Genomic DNA, 13,878 nt, shown 5'->3' with positions numbered 1-13,878 from the left:
TAGAATTATGCTCTACATCCTTCTCCAGCTCTGTCCAGAACCCTCTGTTGTGATCCTGGTCAGAGCAGTCAGTGGTGGTAGCCGGGCACCATCTAGCTATACTGGACTCAGTCCGGTGAAGGTCTTGGTAGCTGTGGACAATTAGTCCTTTGGACTAATCTTTTCGTTGTATCCTTTAACAGAGCATTTTAATGGAACAATATTCTTCTCTACTAAAAACAGAATTAAAAAACAAACAAAACAAAAAACCCTGAAGGTAACCTTCCCCAGCTAAAACTATTCCCTGTTGCTAGACCAGCCTTCTATTGGTTGCTGAAAGTATCCTTCAAGCAGACTTTTATTTTGCGATGAATCTTACGGGAGTTATCATCTCTCACTTTAGCTTTTTAATGTAGGTAGGGGTTGGTAAACTAAGGCCTGTGGGCCAAATCTAGCCCACCATCTCTTTTTGTAAATATAGCATTACTGGAACTCAGCCATGCTCATTTGTTTAGGTATTGTCTATGGCTGGTTTCATGCTACAATGGCAGATTTGAGAAGTTATGACAGAGACCTATAGCCTACAAAGCCTAGAATATTTACCATTTGATCGTTTACAGAAAAAATTTGCTGACCCTTGTTCTATAGCATAGCAAGTTCGGCCTTTGGTTGCCTATTCTGAATTACTTTTCAGGGAAATGTTGCCATCAATTTTGGTATGCATTCAGCTCACCTCTCTGTGAAGGTGGGTTTGCTTTCAAGTCCTGGTTAGATTTCTAAATTTTCAAAAAGAATGGTAGTAAGATTCTTTAAGGCTTATCAACAACCCTTTAATGTGCCATGAAAACTAGCTGCACTGAGACTATTACCACAATTCATCATTGTTTAAAATCTTGGTTGTGAGAAATATTGTTAATGAAGAACTACCTAAGAAATAGGCATCTCATCTAGTCTAAATTGTTATGCTAAGATTAAGCCAGACCATCACTGAGATGAACGCTGTCATTATACTGTCTTATCCATTGTAGAATCTCTTTTATTTGGGCCTTTGGAAGGCTATGGGGATATATTCAAGCATATAACTCACAGATAAACGAACTGATATATGTTACTATCAGACAAACCTGAGATAAATCTATCCTGTGGGTTCTTGTGAAGATATTGTATGTGGTAGTAAATAGGATCTTCGTAGTCAATATTATCATTATATAGGGCTCTAATTAGAAGTCCTTTACTAAGGGCTCTTAAATGATCCAAATTAGAATTTACTGGGTACCTACAATAAGCCAGGCAGTTTGCTAGGCTCTGGCAAAATAAATAAGGCAAAATTATTAACTTTGAAAAAGCTCAGTCTCTAGTGGAGATAGATAACCAAACAAAGCTACCAAATAGTAAATAAATGCTGCAACGTGCTTCCCCAAGAGCAGAAGGAAGGGAAGTGCTTGGCTCTGCTGAGGGAATTGGAGCACAGGCCTGAAATGAGTCTTGAAGGAAGAACAGAATTTACTAGATGAAAGGATGGGAGGGAAAGGGCATTCTAGGGTTAGAAAACTGCACATACAAAGGCAAAAGAGTTTAAGAAATTTATGCTAGACCTGTTTCTGAGAATCAGGCTGGCAAAGGTACTAGGATAAACTATTCTGCTGAAGATAACTGGTGTGGTAAGGAATTACCAGGCCAAAATCTAAGGGGAGTAGAAATATAGGGACAAAATTTAGCACTGAAGCTTTTGTCCTAAAGGCATATGCCTGTCCTGGGAAACCTGAACTTCAATTTCGATGCTTCCTTGTGGGCTAGTGGGATACAAGTTGTTAAGGATTGAACTGTGTCTCCCCAAAATATATGTTGTAAATCCTAACCTCTATACATGTGGTTATAATCCCAGTTGGGAATGGGTTTTCTTTCTTATGTTAAGAGGCCGTTATCAGTGTACGGTATGTTTTAAGCCAATCACCTCTGAGATATAAAAAGAGCAGATAAGGACAAGCAAGTAGAGACAGGGGAAGATAGATGACCACACCACATGAAGATCACCAAGAAACCCAGGAACAAAGACCTTGTCCCAGAACCAACACAGAGAAAAAGGCTCCCCTAGAGCTGGCGCCCTGAATTTGGACTTTTAGTCTCCTAAATCGTGAAAAAATAAATTTGTTTGTTAAACACTTGTGGTATTTCTGTTATAGCAGCACTAGATAATTAAGACAAAAGTCAATGTTCAGGGCCTGCCCAAGGTAGAAAGTCTAACAGAAGATGTCCACCATATTAACCTGGGACTCTCAAGGCCTACATCAGACAGTAAGGGTAATGCAGAGGTAACTTCCACCTTATCCCAGTGGGATTGTTAAGAAATCTGTTTCAGAGCAAGGAGGAAAAAATCCATTCCTGAGAAGTTGTAACCACAAAGATACCTACTAGAAGAAGAAACAGAAAGTATATAACTTCTAAGCTAATCCAAAAAATGGTTAAAAAAAATCCAAATCTAAAAAATCCACCAACATGCTACTTACAAGAGTCATCTAAAACATAAATTAAAAGTCAAATACTAGACAAAAGAAAGCTGGTGTAGCTGTCTGATCCTATAATAATAGCTAGTAAGACTTCTCCAGCATTACTAATTCAAAAACAGTTACAGCAGTACATTAACAAGGAACTGCCAGAAATTCAAGCCAGATTCAGAAGAGGACGAGGACTGAGGAATATCATTTTGATGTCAGATGGATCTTGGCTGAAAGCAGAGAATACCAGAAAGATGTTTACCTGTGTTTTATTGACTATGCAAAGGTTCAACTGTGTGGATCATAACAAATTATGGATAACATTGCAAAGAATGGGAATTCCAGAACACTTAATTGTGCACATGAGGAACTTGTACACAGATCAAGAGGCAGTCATTAGAACAGAACAAGGGGATACTGTGTGGCTTAAAGTCAGGAAAGGTGTGCGTCAGGGTTGTATCCCTTCACCATACTTATTTAATCTGTATGCTGAGCAAATAATCCAAGAAGCTGGACTATATGAAGAAGAACATGACATCAAGATTGGAGGAAGACTCACTAAGAACCTGTGATATGCAGATGACACAACCTTGCTTGCTGAAAGCGAAGAGGACTTGAAGCAATTACTGATGAAGATCAGAGACTACAGCCTTCAGTATGGGTTACACCTCAACGTAAAGAAAAGAAAAATCCTCACAGCTGGACCAATAAGCAACACCATGATAAACAAAGAAAATACTGAAGTTGTCAAGGATTTCATTTTATTTGGATCCACAATCAACACCCATGGAAGCAGCCGTCAAGAAATCAAACGATGCATTTCATTGGGCAAATCTGCCACAAAAGACCTCTTTAAAGTGTTCAAATGCAAAGATGTCACTTTAAGACTAAGCTGCGCCTGACCCAAGCCATGGTGTTTTCAACTGCCTCATATGCTGCGAAAGCTGGACAACGAACAAGGAAGACTGAACAAGAATTAATGCCTTTGAATTATGGCGTTGGTGAAGAATATTGAATATACCGTGGACTGCCAGAAGAACAAATCCGTTTTGGAAGAAGTATAGCCAGAAAGTTTCTTGGAGGCAAGGATGGTGAGACTTTGTCTCACGTACTCTGGACATGTTATCAGAAGGGACCAGTCCCTGAATAAGGACATCATACTTGGTAAAGCAGAGGGTCAGCAAAAAAGAAGAAGACCCTCAATGAAATGGATTGACACAGTGGCTGCAACAATAGGCTCAAACATAGCAATGATTGTGAGAATGGTGCAGGACTGGGCAGTGTTTCCTGTTGTACATAGGGATGCTATGAGTTGGAACCAACTCATCAGCACCTATCAACAACAGTGCTTACTAAGGAGCCCCGGGGTGCAGTGGTTAAGCCCTCGATTGCTAACCAAAAGGTCGGTGGTTCGAACCCGCCAGTTGCTCTGCAGGAGAAAGATGTGTATATATTATGTCCAAATATGGATATGTCCATGTCTGGTCTTTCTGTTCCTTCTATACTAAAACTAAATGCTTCAGTTCATCAAAAAATAGCATAAAGACAATGAGAAAACAAATCATGCAATGAGAGAAGGTATCTATAAACTATCTAACAAAGGACCAGTACACAGAATTTATAGAAAATTATTACAAGTCAAGAAGAAAAAGACAGGTAACCCTACAGAAATATGGGTAAAAGATTTGAACAGGCATTTGACAAGAAGAAATCTACGTAGCCAATAACCATACAAATCAGTACCCAACTACATGAATCATTGGAGAAATGCAAATTAAAACCACAATAATATATAACTTCACTCCCATTAGACTGACAAAAATTAGAAAGTCTGAGACAATACCAAGCGTTGAGGAGTACGTGGATCAACAAGGACTCTCATACACTACCGGTAGAAGTGTAAATTGGTAGCACTTTGGAAAATGGCTTGGTTTTAGCTAAAATTGAAGTTATGCATACTCTATGATCCAACAATTTCCCTCATAGGTAAATATTTCACAGAATAACCTGGTATATCAGGAAATATGTACAAGAATGTTCATAGTAGCTTCATTTGTCATAGCTACAATTAGAAGCAATCCAAATGTCCATCAACAAAACTATGGGTATATTCAAATGGAACACATCATAGCAATGAAAATGAACAATCTATAGCTACTGGCAAAAACATGGATTAATCTCACAAACAAAATTTTAAGTGAAAGAAGCAATATACACATGGTATGGTTTCATTTATATAGACTTCAAAAATGCTGAAACAATCTCTATTATTTAATGTGCATGCACAGGTAGTAACACCAAAAGAAAAGTAAGAAACACTTTATCAAAAAATCAGAATGGTGATTATTTCTAAATGCCAGGGAGGGGATAGTAATTGAAAAAGATACAGAGAGGACTTCTGGGGTGTTGCTGGCAATGTTCTATTTCTGGATCTGGGTGATGGTTAAAATGGCGTTTGTTTTAATTTTTGTTAAAATGACATGTTTTATGCACTTTTCTGATTTTATTATATCTCACATTTCACAATTAAGAAAAACAAAGGAAAAAAGGACATAAACTTATTGTTTTTATGAAACTCCAAGTAGGACAGTAAAGTCACTGTGCATGCAGAGTATACAAGATGAGTCAGATGTTCAACATCTCAAACCTCTTGAAATGTTACACAATAAAACTGTACAAAATTTTCTGCGTAACGTGTGTACCAGGCCTATAGCAAACATGTATGTCTTGACTACTCCCCTAATCCCACCAAGTTCATAATACACATCTCTATATGAAGGGAGGAGAGAAGAGAAGAGGGGAAGAAAAGGAGAGACTATTATTAGTTTGAGATGGCTCACTAGTTTCTGATTCCTGTACCTAATGAGGACTGACAATAATTCCTGTTCTTGGGTTCCAGGGGCTACTCTGAATCATATCTTTTCCTATTTTATTTGTGTTTAAGTGGGTTTTCTTCCTAGTAGGGGTTTTGACAGAGACAAGTCATGGGCTCAACTATTTGTTCTATTACTGACTTTAGAAATCAAATAACAGCTCAATGATAAATGTCTCATTTCCAATTTAGGAAATTGAGGTAACAAACAGGTTTTTTATTCATAAGAAAATTTTAAAAACTAATGATAATACTGATTAAAATGTCCTACCATCACTTATCTTTAACTTACCCTCAAAGTATGGTGCTCTTGTGCTAATAATATTCTTAGTTCTTCGTGTAGTGTTATAACTTCCAGAAACTGTCCCCATAAGGCCATCAGAAGTGAGCAAAGTTGTGCAAGATTCATATTTATAAGTTCTGCCAGTTCATCAGGATTTTCTAATTTCTGAAATGACAAAAAAAGTAAACTTAATTGCTTCCTGACTTACCGTAACATGCCTAAATGTAATATATTATTGAGAATATTAATACAAATGCAAATTTGCAGTTTTAAAAAGAAATAACTTAAAACAGTATTTCAATATCTAAGATACTTTATTACTGAAATAATATTATCTGTGACACAGTGGTTAAGAGCTCTGCTGCTAACCAAAAAGTCAGCAGTTTGAATCCACCAGCTGCTCCTTGGAAACCCTATGGGGTAGTTCTACTCTGTCCTGTAGGATCGCTATGAGTGAGAATCGACTTGATGGCAACGGGTTTGTAATCTAAAATTACAAAGTAGGGCTCTATAGAGCATGATCAACTTCAAAATACAAACACTAAAATATTGGAAAGTTTAAACACAAAAGATGGGGTCATATGGGGTTGCTGTGAGTTGGAATAGACTCAACGGCAACCAACAACATGCACAAATATTGATGAAAGTTGTAACAGTTTGAAAGATAATGAAATCTTAAGGTAAAATTTTCCCCCACTCAGCTAAGTAAGGCACTTAAAAATCTTTAGTTTTTTGGAAAGAAGTGAGATACTTTCTAAAATACCTCTCTTACCTCGGCTCCTGTGCTCTTAGGTTCTATTTTGCTTGTGGTAACCCTGTTATAGAGTTGTCAAACTTCTTTCTTTTTTTCTCCTAACAATTCATTCATTATTTATTGAACATATTTTAAATGCTAGGGCCTACATTCTACAAATACAAAGCTTAATATGAATATCTCATAGTCTAGTGAGGAAAGAAAAATAGTTAAACAATACAATACACTATAAGGAGTACTGTGATAAACCAAAAAAAAAAAAAAAACCCCGATGCCGTCGAGTTGATTCCAACTCATAGCGACCCTATAGGACAGAGTAGAACTGCCCCAGAGTTTCCAAGGAGCGCCTGGTGGATTCCAACTGCCGACCTTAACCACTATGACACCAGGGTTTCCAAGTATTCTGATAGTGGTATTAAATTATACCATTAATTTTAAATATTCAGCTAAACTGATCATAAAAGTTAAGTGTACTGACTAAATCATACTATGAAATGTAGACTCTTCTAAAAGGGCAATTGGTTTTCTTTGAATTGATAAAATAAAGATTTTTGAACGAAGAATAATAAAGGAGTATAAACCAGAGGGAATGCTTTTCCTGGAATAAGTATTTTTATTATGCTAGAATTTTTAAAAATTCAGGCAGATATATTTTAGGCATATATCTCGCTACAAAATTTGTCTTTAAATTACTAGGAACACTAGTAAATCTACATCTTACACTTGCAGATAGATGCAGAGTTCATTTTCTTATTCTAAAGAGGACAGGAGAAGCAATCCAGGCTGAGACTGAAAACCCCTCCCAAAATTTCGATTACCACCTATACACTAAACCAGTTGCTGTTGAGTTGACTGACTCACGGTGACCACATCGATGTATGTTAGAGCAGAACTGTGCTCCACAGGTTTTTCAACGGCTGATTTTTCAGAAGTAGATCACCAGGCCTTTCTACCACAATGCCTCTGGGTAGACTTGAACCTCCAACCTTTTACTTGACAGCCAAGCATGTTAACAGTATGGGCCACCCAGGGACTCCAACTATACACTAATGACCTTCTATATTTTTATCTTTGGATCACATTTCTCTCTTGAGCTCTAAAGCTATTAATCCATTACCCACTGAATGACCATACATGAATGTGAAAAGAAAGTCACTTAAATTCAACATGTCCCGAATTGTACTAATTATACCTCCACTCTCTTTATCTAAATTTTTAAAAAATTCCTCAAATACTGCTTATTAAAATAAATATTATAGTTATTCTCAGTTTATTTTTATTTCTTTTTGAAGCCTACAATTGAAGAGGCTTTTTTCTCCCCCTCAAATGAAGCTTCCATTTATTTATTCTAACTCAGAGAAGAAATAAAACAAAAATTCAGCAAAATAAACAAGGGAAGGGATCATGTTCTATTCACTTAGAATCTCTCACTACTGGTACACAACAGTCACTAAATAAATATTTCTTGAATGAATAAATTAACAGATGAATGAGGCTTTAGGTAAGAAAATAACTCCCAGAATTTATGGACAAACTAAGAAAATGTTTACAAATTCCAGAATTCTGAAATGGAAGTTAATACAGTCAGCATATGATGAATATTGATTCATCAACATATGATGAATCTAAGATGTGTTTTGTCCCAAGAAATGATTTATAAATGTAGTAGAGGTGAAGCTAACAAGTGTTTCACGTTTCTCTTAAAAACAAACTAGAAGACTGAAATGTAGTGTAAAATAAGCTGAAACCTACAGTGTTGCCCCAGGAATGGTTTTAATGGAGTTTAGAAAAAGAAGAGTGGATAAGTATTTGACAGTAATTAAACAGCACTGTGTAAGGCAAACAATACTATACCTAGCATAGTCTATACACAAGTAGGAATAATTGTCTAGGCTTTATCTCCGGCTGAATAAAGCACACAATTCCTTTTCTCTCCTGAGGGCAAGTTTATTTAGATACTTTGTAATTATTACTTTCATTCTCAAGGAATCATGGCACCAAGGTTCTAAGAGAGGGCTTTAGGACTTTCATTAATAATGAAATTAATAATGAAAGTATCCCCTTTACGTACAGTGAAATCTATGAGAGCTGGAACTTAAAGGGAATGCCTTGTTTTTCTGGGTCTTGCAAGTTTGCCGCCTTTGACAGGGTGCAGACTTACCACTTTTCTATCACTTGTTTTAGTGGAAAATATTTGAGTTTTCCTTCTCTGACAGGTTTCCACCTTACACAGGTTCCGGCTTTCACAGGTATTAGTGTATAAATAAATTACTCCTCTGCTTTACATAAATCTTTTGCTATACATGTCTTAGATATAAATAATAAAATTCCTTTTTATGTTAAAAGGAGCCCTGGTGGTGCAGTGGTTAAGAGCTTGGCTGCTAACCAAAAGGCTGGCTGTTTGAATCTGCCAGACACTTCTTAGAAACCCTACGGGGCAGTTCTACTCTGTCCTATAGGGTCACTATGAGTCAGAATTGACGGCAATGGGTTTTTTAAAATTTTATGTTAAAAAAGGAATTAGAATCAAGTTTGACAAGACTTTTTATAGCATAAATGTATATACATAAATGTGAGAATAAGACTACATTTGTATGATATTTGTTTCAAATACCATTCATTATCTTATGTGGATATATATTCTTTCATACCATTCACTGATTTTGTTTGATTAAAAAATATTGCTTATTTTAATAAACTGGAAAATAAGGGAAAGCAAAAAAGAAAATAAAGTTAACTTTGTGTACAGTCTTCAATTTTTTACAGTTATATACAGAGACAAAAAACAAGATTCATATATAGTTTTATGCTGTTTTCACTGAATAACACAATATGAGCATATTCCTAAGTCATCAAAAATTTGTTAAAAGCACCATTTTTAAGGTTTTAAAACTTTTTTTATATTATGAATGTCCCATCCTTTGTTTAACCATTCACCTACCTTCAGACATTTATTTAGGCTAACATTTTTACAATATTATAAATCACATTATAATAAACATCTTTGTATGAATCTTTGAAAACTTCTTTGAGATCAACTAGTTGACAAGTAATTCTCTTTTTGGTTTTGGATACATACTGCTAAACTAATCTCCAAAAAAGATCTACGAGGTATGTCACTACACCTCTACAACCATTATACGGTTATTAGAAATTCACAGCCAATTTGATAGATTAAAACTGGTAGCAGACTATTTAAATTTTTGCTTCTTTGATGATTAGTCAGACTGAATATTTTTCATATATTAAGCTTTTTCGAAATTGAGTATCTATCCTATGCTAATATGACAAATGAGGAATTACAGGGTTTTTTTACTGATTTGTAAGAGCTCTTTAAATATTAAAGTCACTGTATCTTCTATCTCTTCTATCGCCAAAATTTACCCTACGTTGTTGCCATTGAATTTTATGATATCCATTTACATACTGAAATTTAAATACTTATAAGTAAAATAATTTATTAGCAATACATAAATATATTTGTACTTAAAAGAATTATATATATATATATTTTGAGTCCCGTCCCTCATGACACTCTTTGCTGTACTGTTAACAGTTTGGAATATGTGTGTGTATCCTTTCTTTTTCTTCACATTTATTATGAGTTTTATTTTTTTTCCTGAAAAAAATCAATACACTAAAGGAGGTGGCTGAGAATGGATTGAGAATAAAAAGGGATTAATAGTAATCCTTCTATTTTAATTATTAAAGAAGCAGAAAACTACTGTGAATACTGTCAAGGACAGAGCAGAGAGAAGAAACTTGGTATCTCTTTTGCCTAAAATGTACAAACTAATTAAGGGCAATTACATTCAGCCCTGGGTATCAGCCTCCACAGAATCTTTAAAATGGGGCATTCTGTAAGAATTTAGTGCATGTATCCTTTCAAATATTTTATATGTCATCACATAAACTCTATCAAACACATACATACATAGCTTTTGTTTTCTTGTACATACATGGAGTCATATTATTTATATTTTTTCCCAATTTATTTTTTTCTATTAGTATATCTCGAGGAGCTTTTTAGCATGAAGGAAGAATCTGTTATCAAGGATCAATAAATATTTCTTGAATTAAATAATACATGGAGATTAACCTATTTATTTTAAATGGCTACAAGGAAGTTTTTAACAATTAATGCTACAATTCTTTATATTCATATTTGTGCACATGTATGAGTACTTTTCAAGAATAAATATCTAAAAACTGCTGTGTGGGAAGGAATGTACATTTAATGTTTTTAAAATAGACTCTGCTGAACTGATCTCAAAAAATGTTGTACCAATTTATACTATCACCAACACTGTTATGAAGATTTTTGTTTCCTTATACCCTTAACAACATTGGAGATTAGCAGTCACTTTAATTTTTGCAATATCATGGGCAAAAAAACAATATTTATTGTTTAAATCTGCATTTCCTTGGTTATCGGTAAGAATGAGCATCAATTCAGTAGCTAATTTATTCTGTTAAGAATTACCTATTTGTATATTACATATGTTTATGTACTCCCTTTCCACAAAGGTGTTGTTTTGAAACTGATTCACAGTTCTTCATATATTGTGTTAACCATTTGCCTATTTTAAATGTCACAAATATTCTCTTCCAGTATATTGTTTTCACTTTTATTTATATTCTATTTTGCTGTAAAGAAATTTCAAATTATCAATATTTTATTTTCTGCTTTACTGTTAGTCAGAAGGAATCATTTCATATTCTAAAAGTTAGTTTTTTAATATATAAACATTTTTCTTCTTAAAATTTTTTTGGACATTAAGCACTTTAATCCATTCAGAATTGCCTCTGCAGCATGCATACTATGAAGAGCTAATTTACCACCATCATTAATAAACCCTGATGTTTGCGATATTTTTATTATAAACTCAGTTGTTAAACATATTAGTTGTTATTTCAAATGCTATTTAGTTCCATAAATTTGTCTTTCTATTCTTTTAAAGAAGCTCTACCATATTTTCATTATTACAGTTTTACTGTATATTCTACTATGCTATTGGGCAAGTCCGTCTACATTTACATTATTTTAAAGTTTTTCTTAGCCATTGATTTTATTATTATTCTTTTTTTTTTTGTACTTTAAATGAAGACTTACACAGAACAGAATAGTTCTCATTAAACAGTACACATATTGCCCTACGACAATGGTTAACAACCCCACGACATGTCAACACTGTTCCTTCTCAACCTTGGGCTACCTATTACCAGCTTTCCTGTCCCCTCCTGCCTTCTAGTCCTTGTCCCTGGACTGCTGTGCCTCATTAGTCCCATTCTGTTTTATGGTGCTGTCCAATCCCCGGCTGAACAGTGAACCTCGGGAGTGACTTCACCACTGAGCTAAAAGGGTGTTGGGGGCCATACTCTCAGAGTTTCTCCAGTCTCTGTCAGGCCAGTAAATCTGGTCTTTTTGTGTGTGCTAGAATTTTGTTCTACATCCTTCTCCAGCTCTGCCCAGGACCGTCTATTGTGATGCCGGTCAGAGCAGTCAGTGGTGGTAGCCGGGCACCATCTAGCTGTACTGGACTCAGTCTGGTGGAGGCCTTGGTAGCTGTGGACAATTAGTCCTTTGGACTAATCTTTTCCTTGTAGCCTGTTCTCTTCATTCCCCTTGCTCTCGAAGGGGTGAGACCAGTGGAGTATCTTAAATGGCTGCTTGCAGGCCCCAGACGCTACTCACCAAGGTAGAAGGCAGAAAATTGTCTTTATATACTGTGTTATGCAAACTGAGCTAGATGTTCCCCAAGAGCATGGTCCCCATAACCCTCCACCCAGCAATTCAGTCCCTCAGGGAATTTGGATGTGTCTAGGGAGCTTCCATGACCTCTCCTTGTACAAGATGTACTGGCTTCCCCAGATTTTTGTACTGTCTTACCCTTCACCAAAGTTACCACTTATCTATTGTCTATTTAGTATTTCCCCCTCCACCCCTCCCATCCCTTGTAAGCAACAAAGATTATTACTTTTTGTGTGTAAACTGTTTCATGCGTTTTTACAGCAGAGGTCTTATACAATATTTGTCCTTTATGATTGACTTATTTCACTCAGCATAATATCCTCCAGTTTCATCCATGTTATGAGATGCTTCACAGATTCATCATTGTTCTTTTATTGTTGCAGAGTACTCCATTGTGTGTATGTACCATAGTTTGTTTATCCATTTATCTGTTGATGGGCATCTAGGTTGCTTCCCTCTTTTTGCTATTGTGAACAATACTGCAATGAACATGAGCGTGCATATGCCTATTCCTGTGACGGCTCTTATTTCTCTAGAATATATTCCTAGGAATGGCATTGTTGGATCATATGGTATTTGTATTTCTAGCTTTCTAAGGAAGCACCGTATCATTTTCCAAAATGGCTGTTTCATTACGCATTCCCACCAGCAGTGCATAAGAGTTCTAATCTCCCCACAGCCTCTCCAACATTTCTTATTTCCAGTGTTTTTGATTTGTGCCAGTAATGCCGGGGTGAGATGGTATGTCACTGTGGATTTTATTTGCATTTCTCTAATGGCTAGTGATTTCCTCATGTGTCTGTTGGCAGCTTGAATGTCTTCTTTGGTGAAGCGTCTGTTCATTTCCTTTGCCCATTTTTTAATTGGATTATTTGTCTTTTTGTTGTAGAGGTGTTGGATTTTCTTGGAGATTGTAGAGATTAGACCTTTGTCTGACTTGCAATGTCCAAAATTTTTTTCCCAGTCTGTAGGTTCTCTTTTAACTCTTTTGGTGAAGTCTTTTGAAGAGCACAGGTGTTTAATTTTTAGAAGATCCCAGTTATCTAGCTTATCTTCTGGAGTTTGTGCGTTGTTGGTTATGGTTTGTATCCTGTTCGTGTCGTGTATTAGGGCCTGTAGCATCGATCCTATTTTTTCTTCTATGAACTTTATAGTCTTTAGCTTTATATTTAGGTCTTGATCCATTTTGAATTAGTTTTTGTTTATGGTGTGAGGTATTGATCCTGTTTCATTTTTTTGCAGATGGACATCCAGTTTTGCCAGCACCACTTGTTAAAAAGACTTCTTTTCCCCATTTGATGGGCGTTGGGCTCTTGTGGAAGATCAGGTGACTGTAGGTGGATGGATTTACATCTGGGTTCTCAATTCTGTTCCATTGGTCAATGTATCTGTCGTACCAGTACCAGGCTGTTCTGACTACCGTAGCTGTATAGTAGATTCTGAGGTCAGGTAGTGTGAGTCCTCCTACTTCATTCTTCTTCAATAGTGCTTTACTTATTCGGGGCTTCTTCCCTTTCCATATAAGGTTAATGATTAGTTTTTCCATCTCTTTAAAGAATGTTGTTGGTATCTGGATCGGGATTGCATTGTATCTGTAAATTGCTTCGGGTAGAATTGTCGTTTTCACAATGTTGAGTCTACCTACCCACGAGCATGGTATGTTTTTCCATTTATGTAGATCCCTTTGGGTTTCTTGCAGTAGTGTTTTGTAGTTTTCTTTGTATAGGTCTTTTACATCCCTGT

At 35.8% G+C, this 13,878-nt stretch overlaps 1 protein-coding gene across 11 annotated transcripts in view; it reads right to left on the bottom strand.

Moving 5' to 3' along the window:
* FAM135A (family with sequence similarity 135 member A) overlaps nt 1–13,878 on the bottom strand; it is a 126,601-nt gene that overhangs the window by 39,093 nt on the left and 73,630 nt on the right. For all 11 annotated transcript variants that reach the window (XM_023735864.1, XM_004381359.2, XM_004381360.2 and 8 more), the window contains one exon: nt 5,639–5,794. In XM_023735864.1, coding sequence (XP_023591632.1) covers nt 5,639–5,794 — 156 coding nt within the window. The remainder of the gene's footprint in view (nt 1–5,638; nt 5,795–13,878) is intronic.

Source organism: Trichechus manatus, unplaced genomic scaffold, assembly GCF_000243295.1.
Source record: "Trichechus manatus latirostris isolate Lorelei unplaced genomic scaffold, TriManLat1.0 scaffold00083, whole genome shotgun sequence".
Classification (NCBI taxonomy): domain Eukaryota; kingdom Metazoa; phylum Chordata; class Mammalia; order Sirenia; family Trichechidae; genus Trichechus; species Trichechus manatus.
This window is presented reverse-complemented; position numbering and strand designations above follow the sequence as displayed.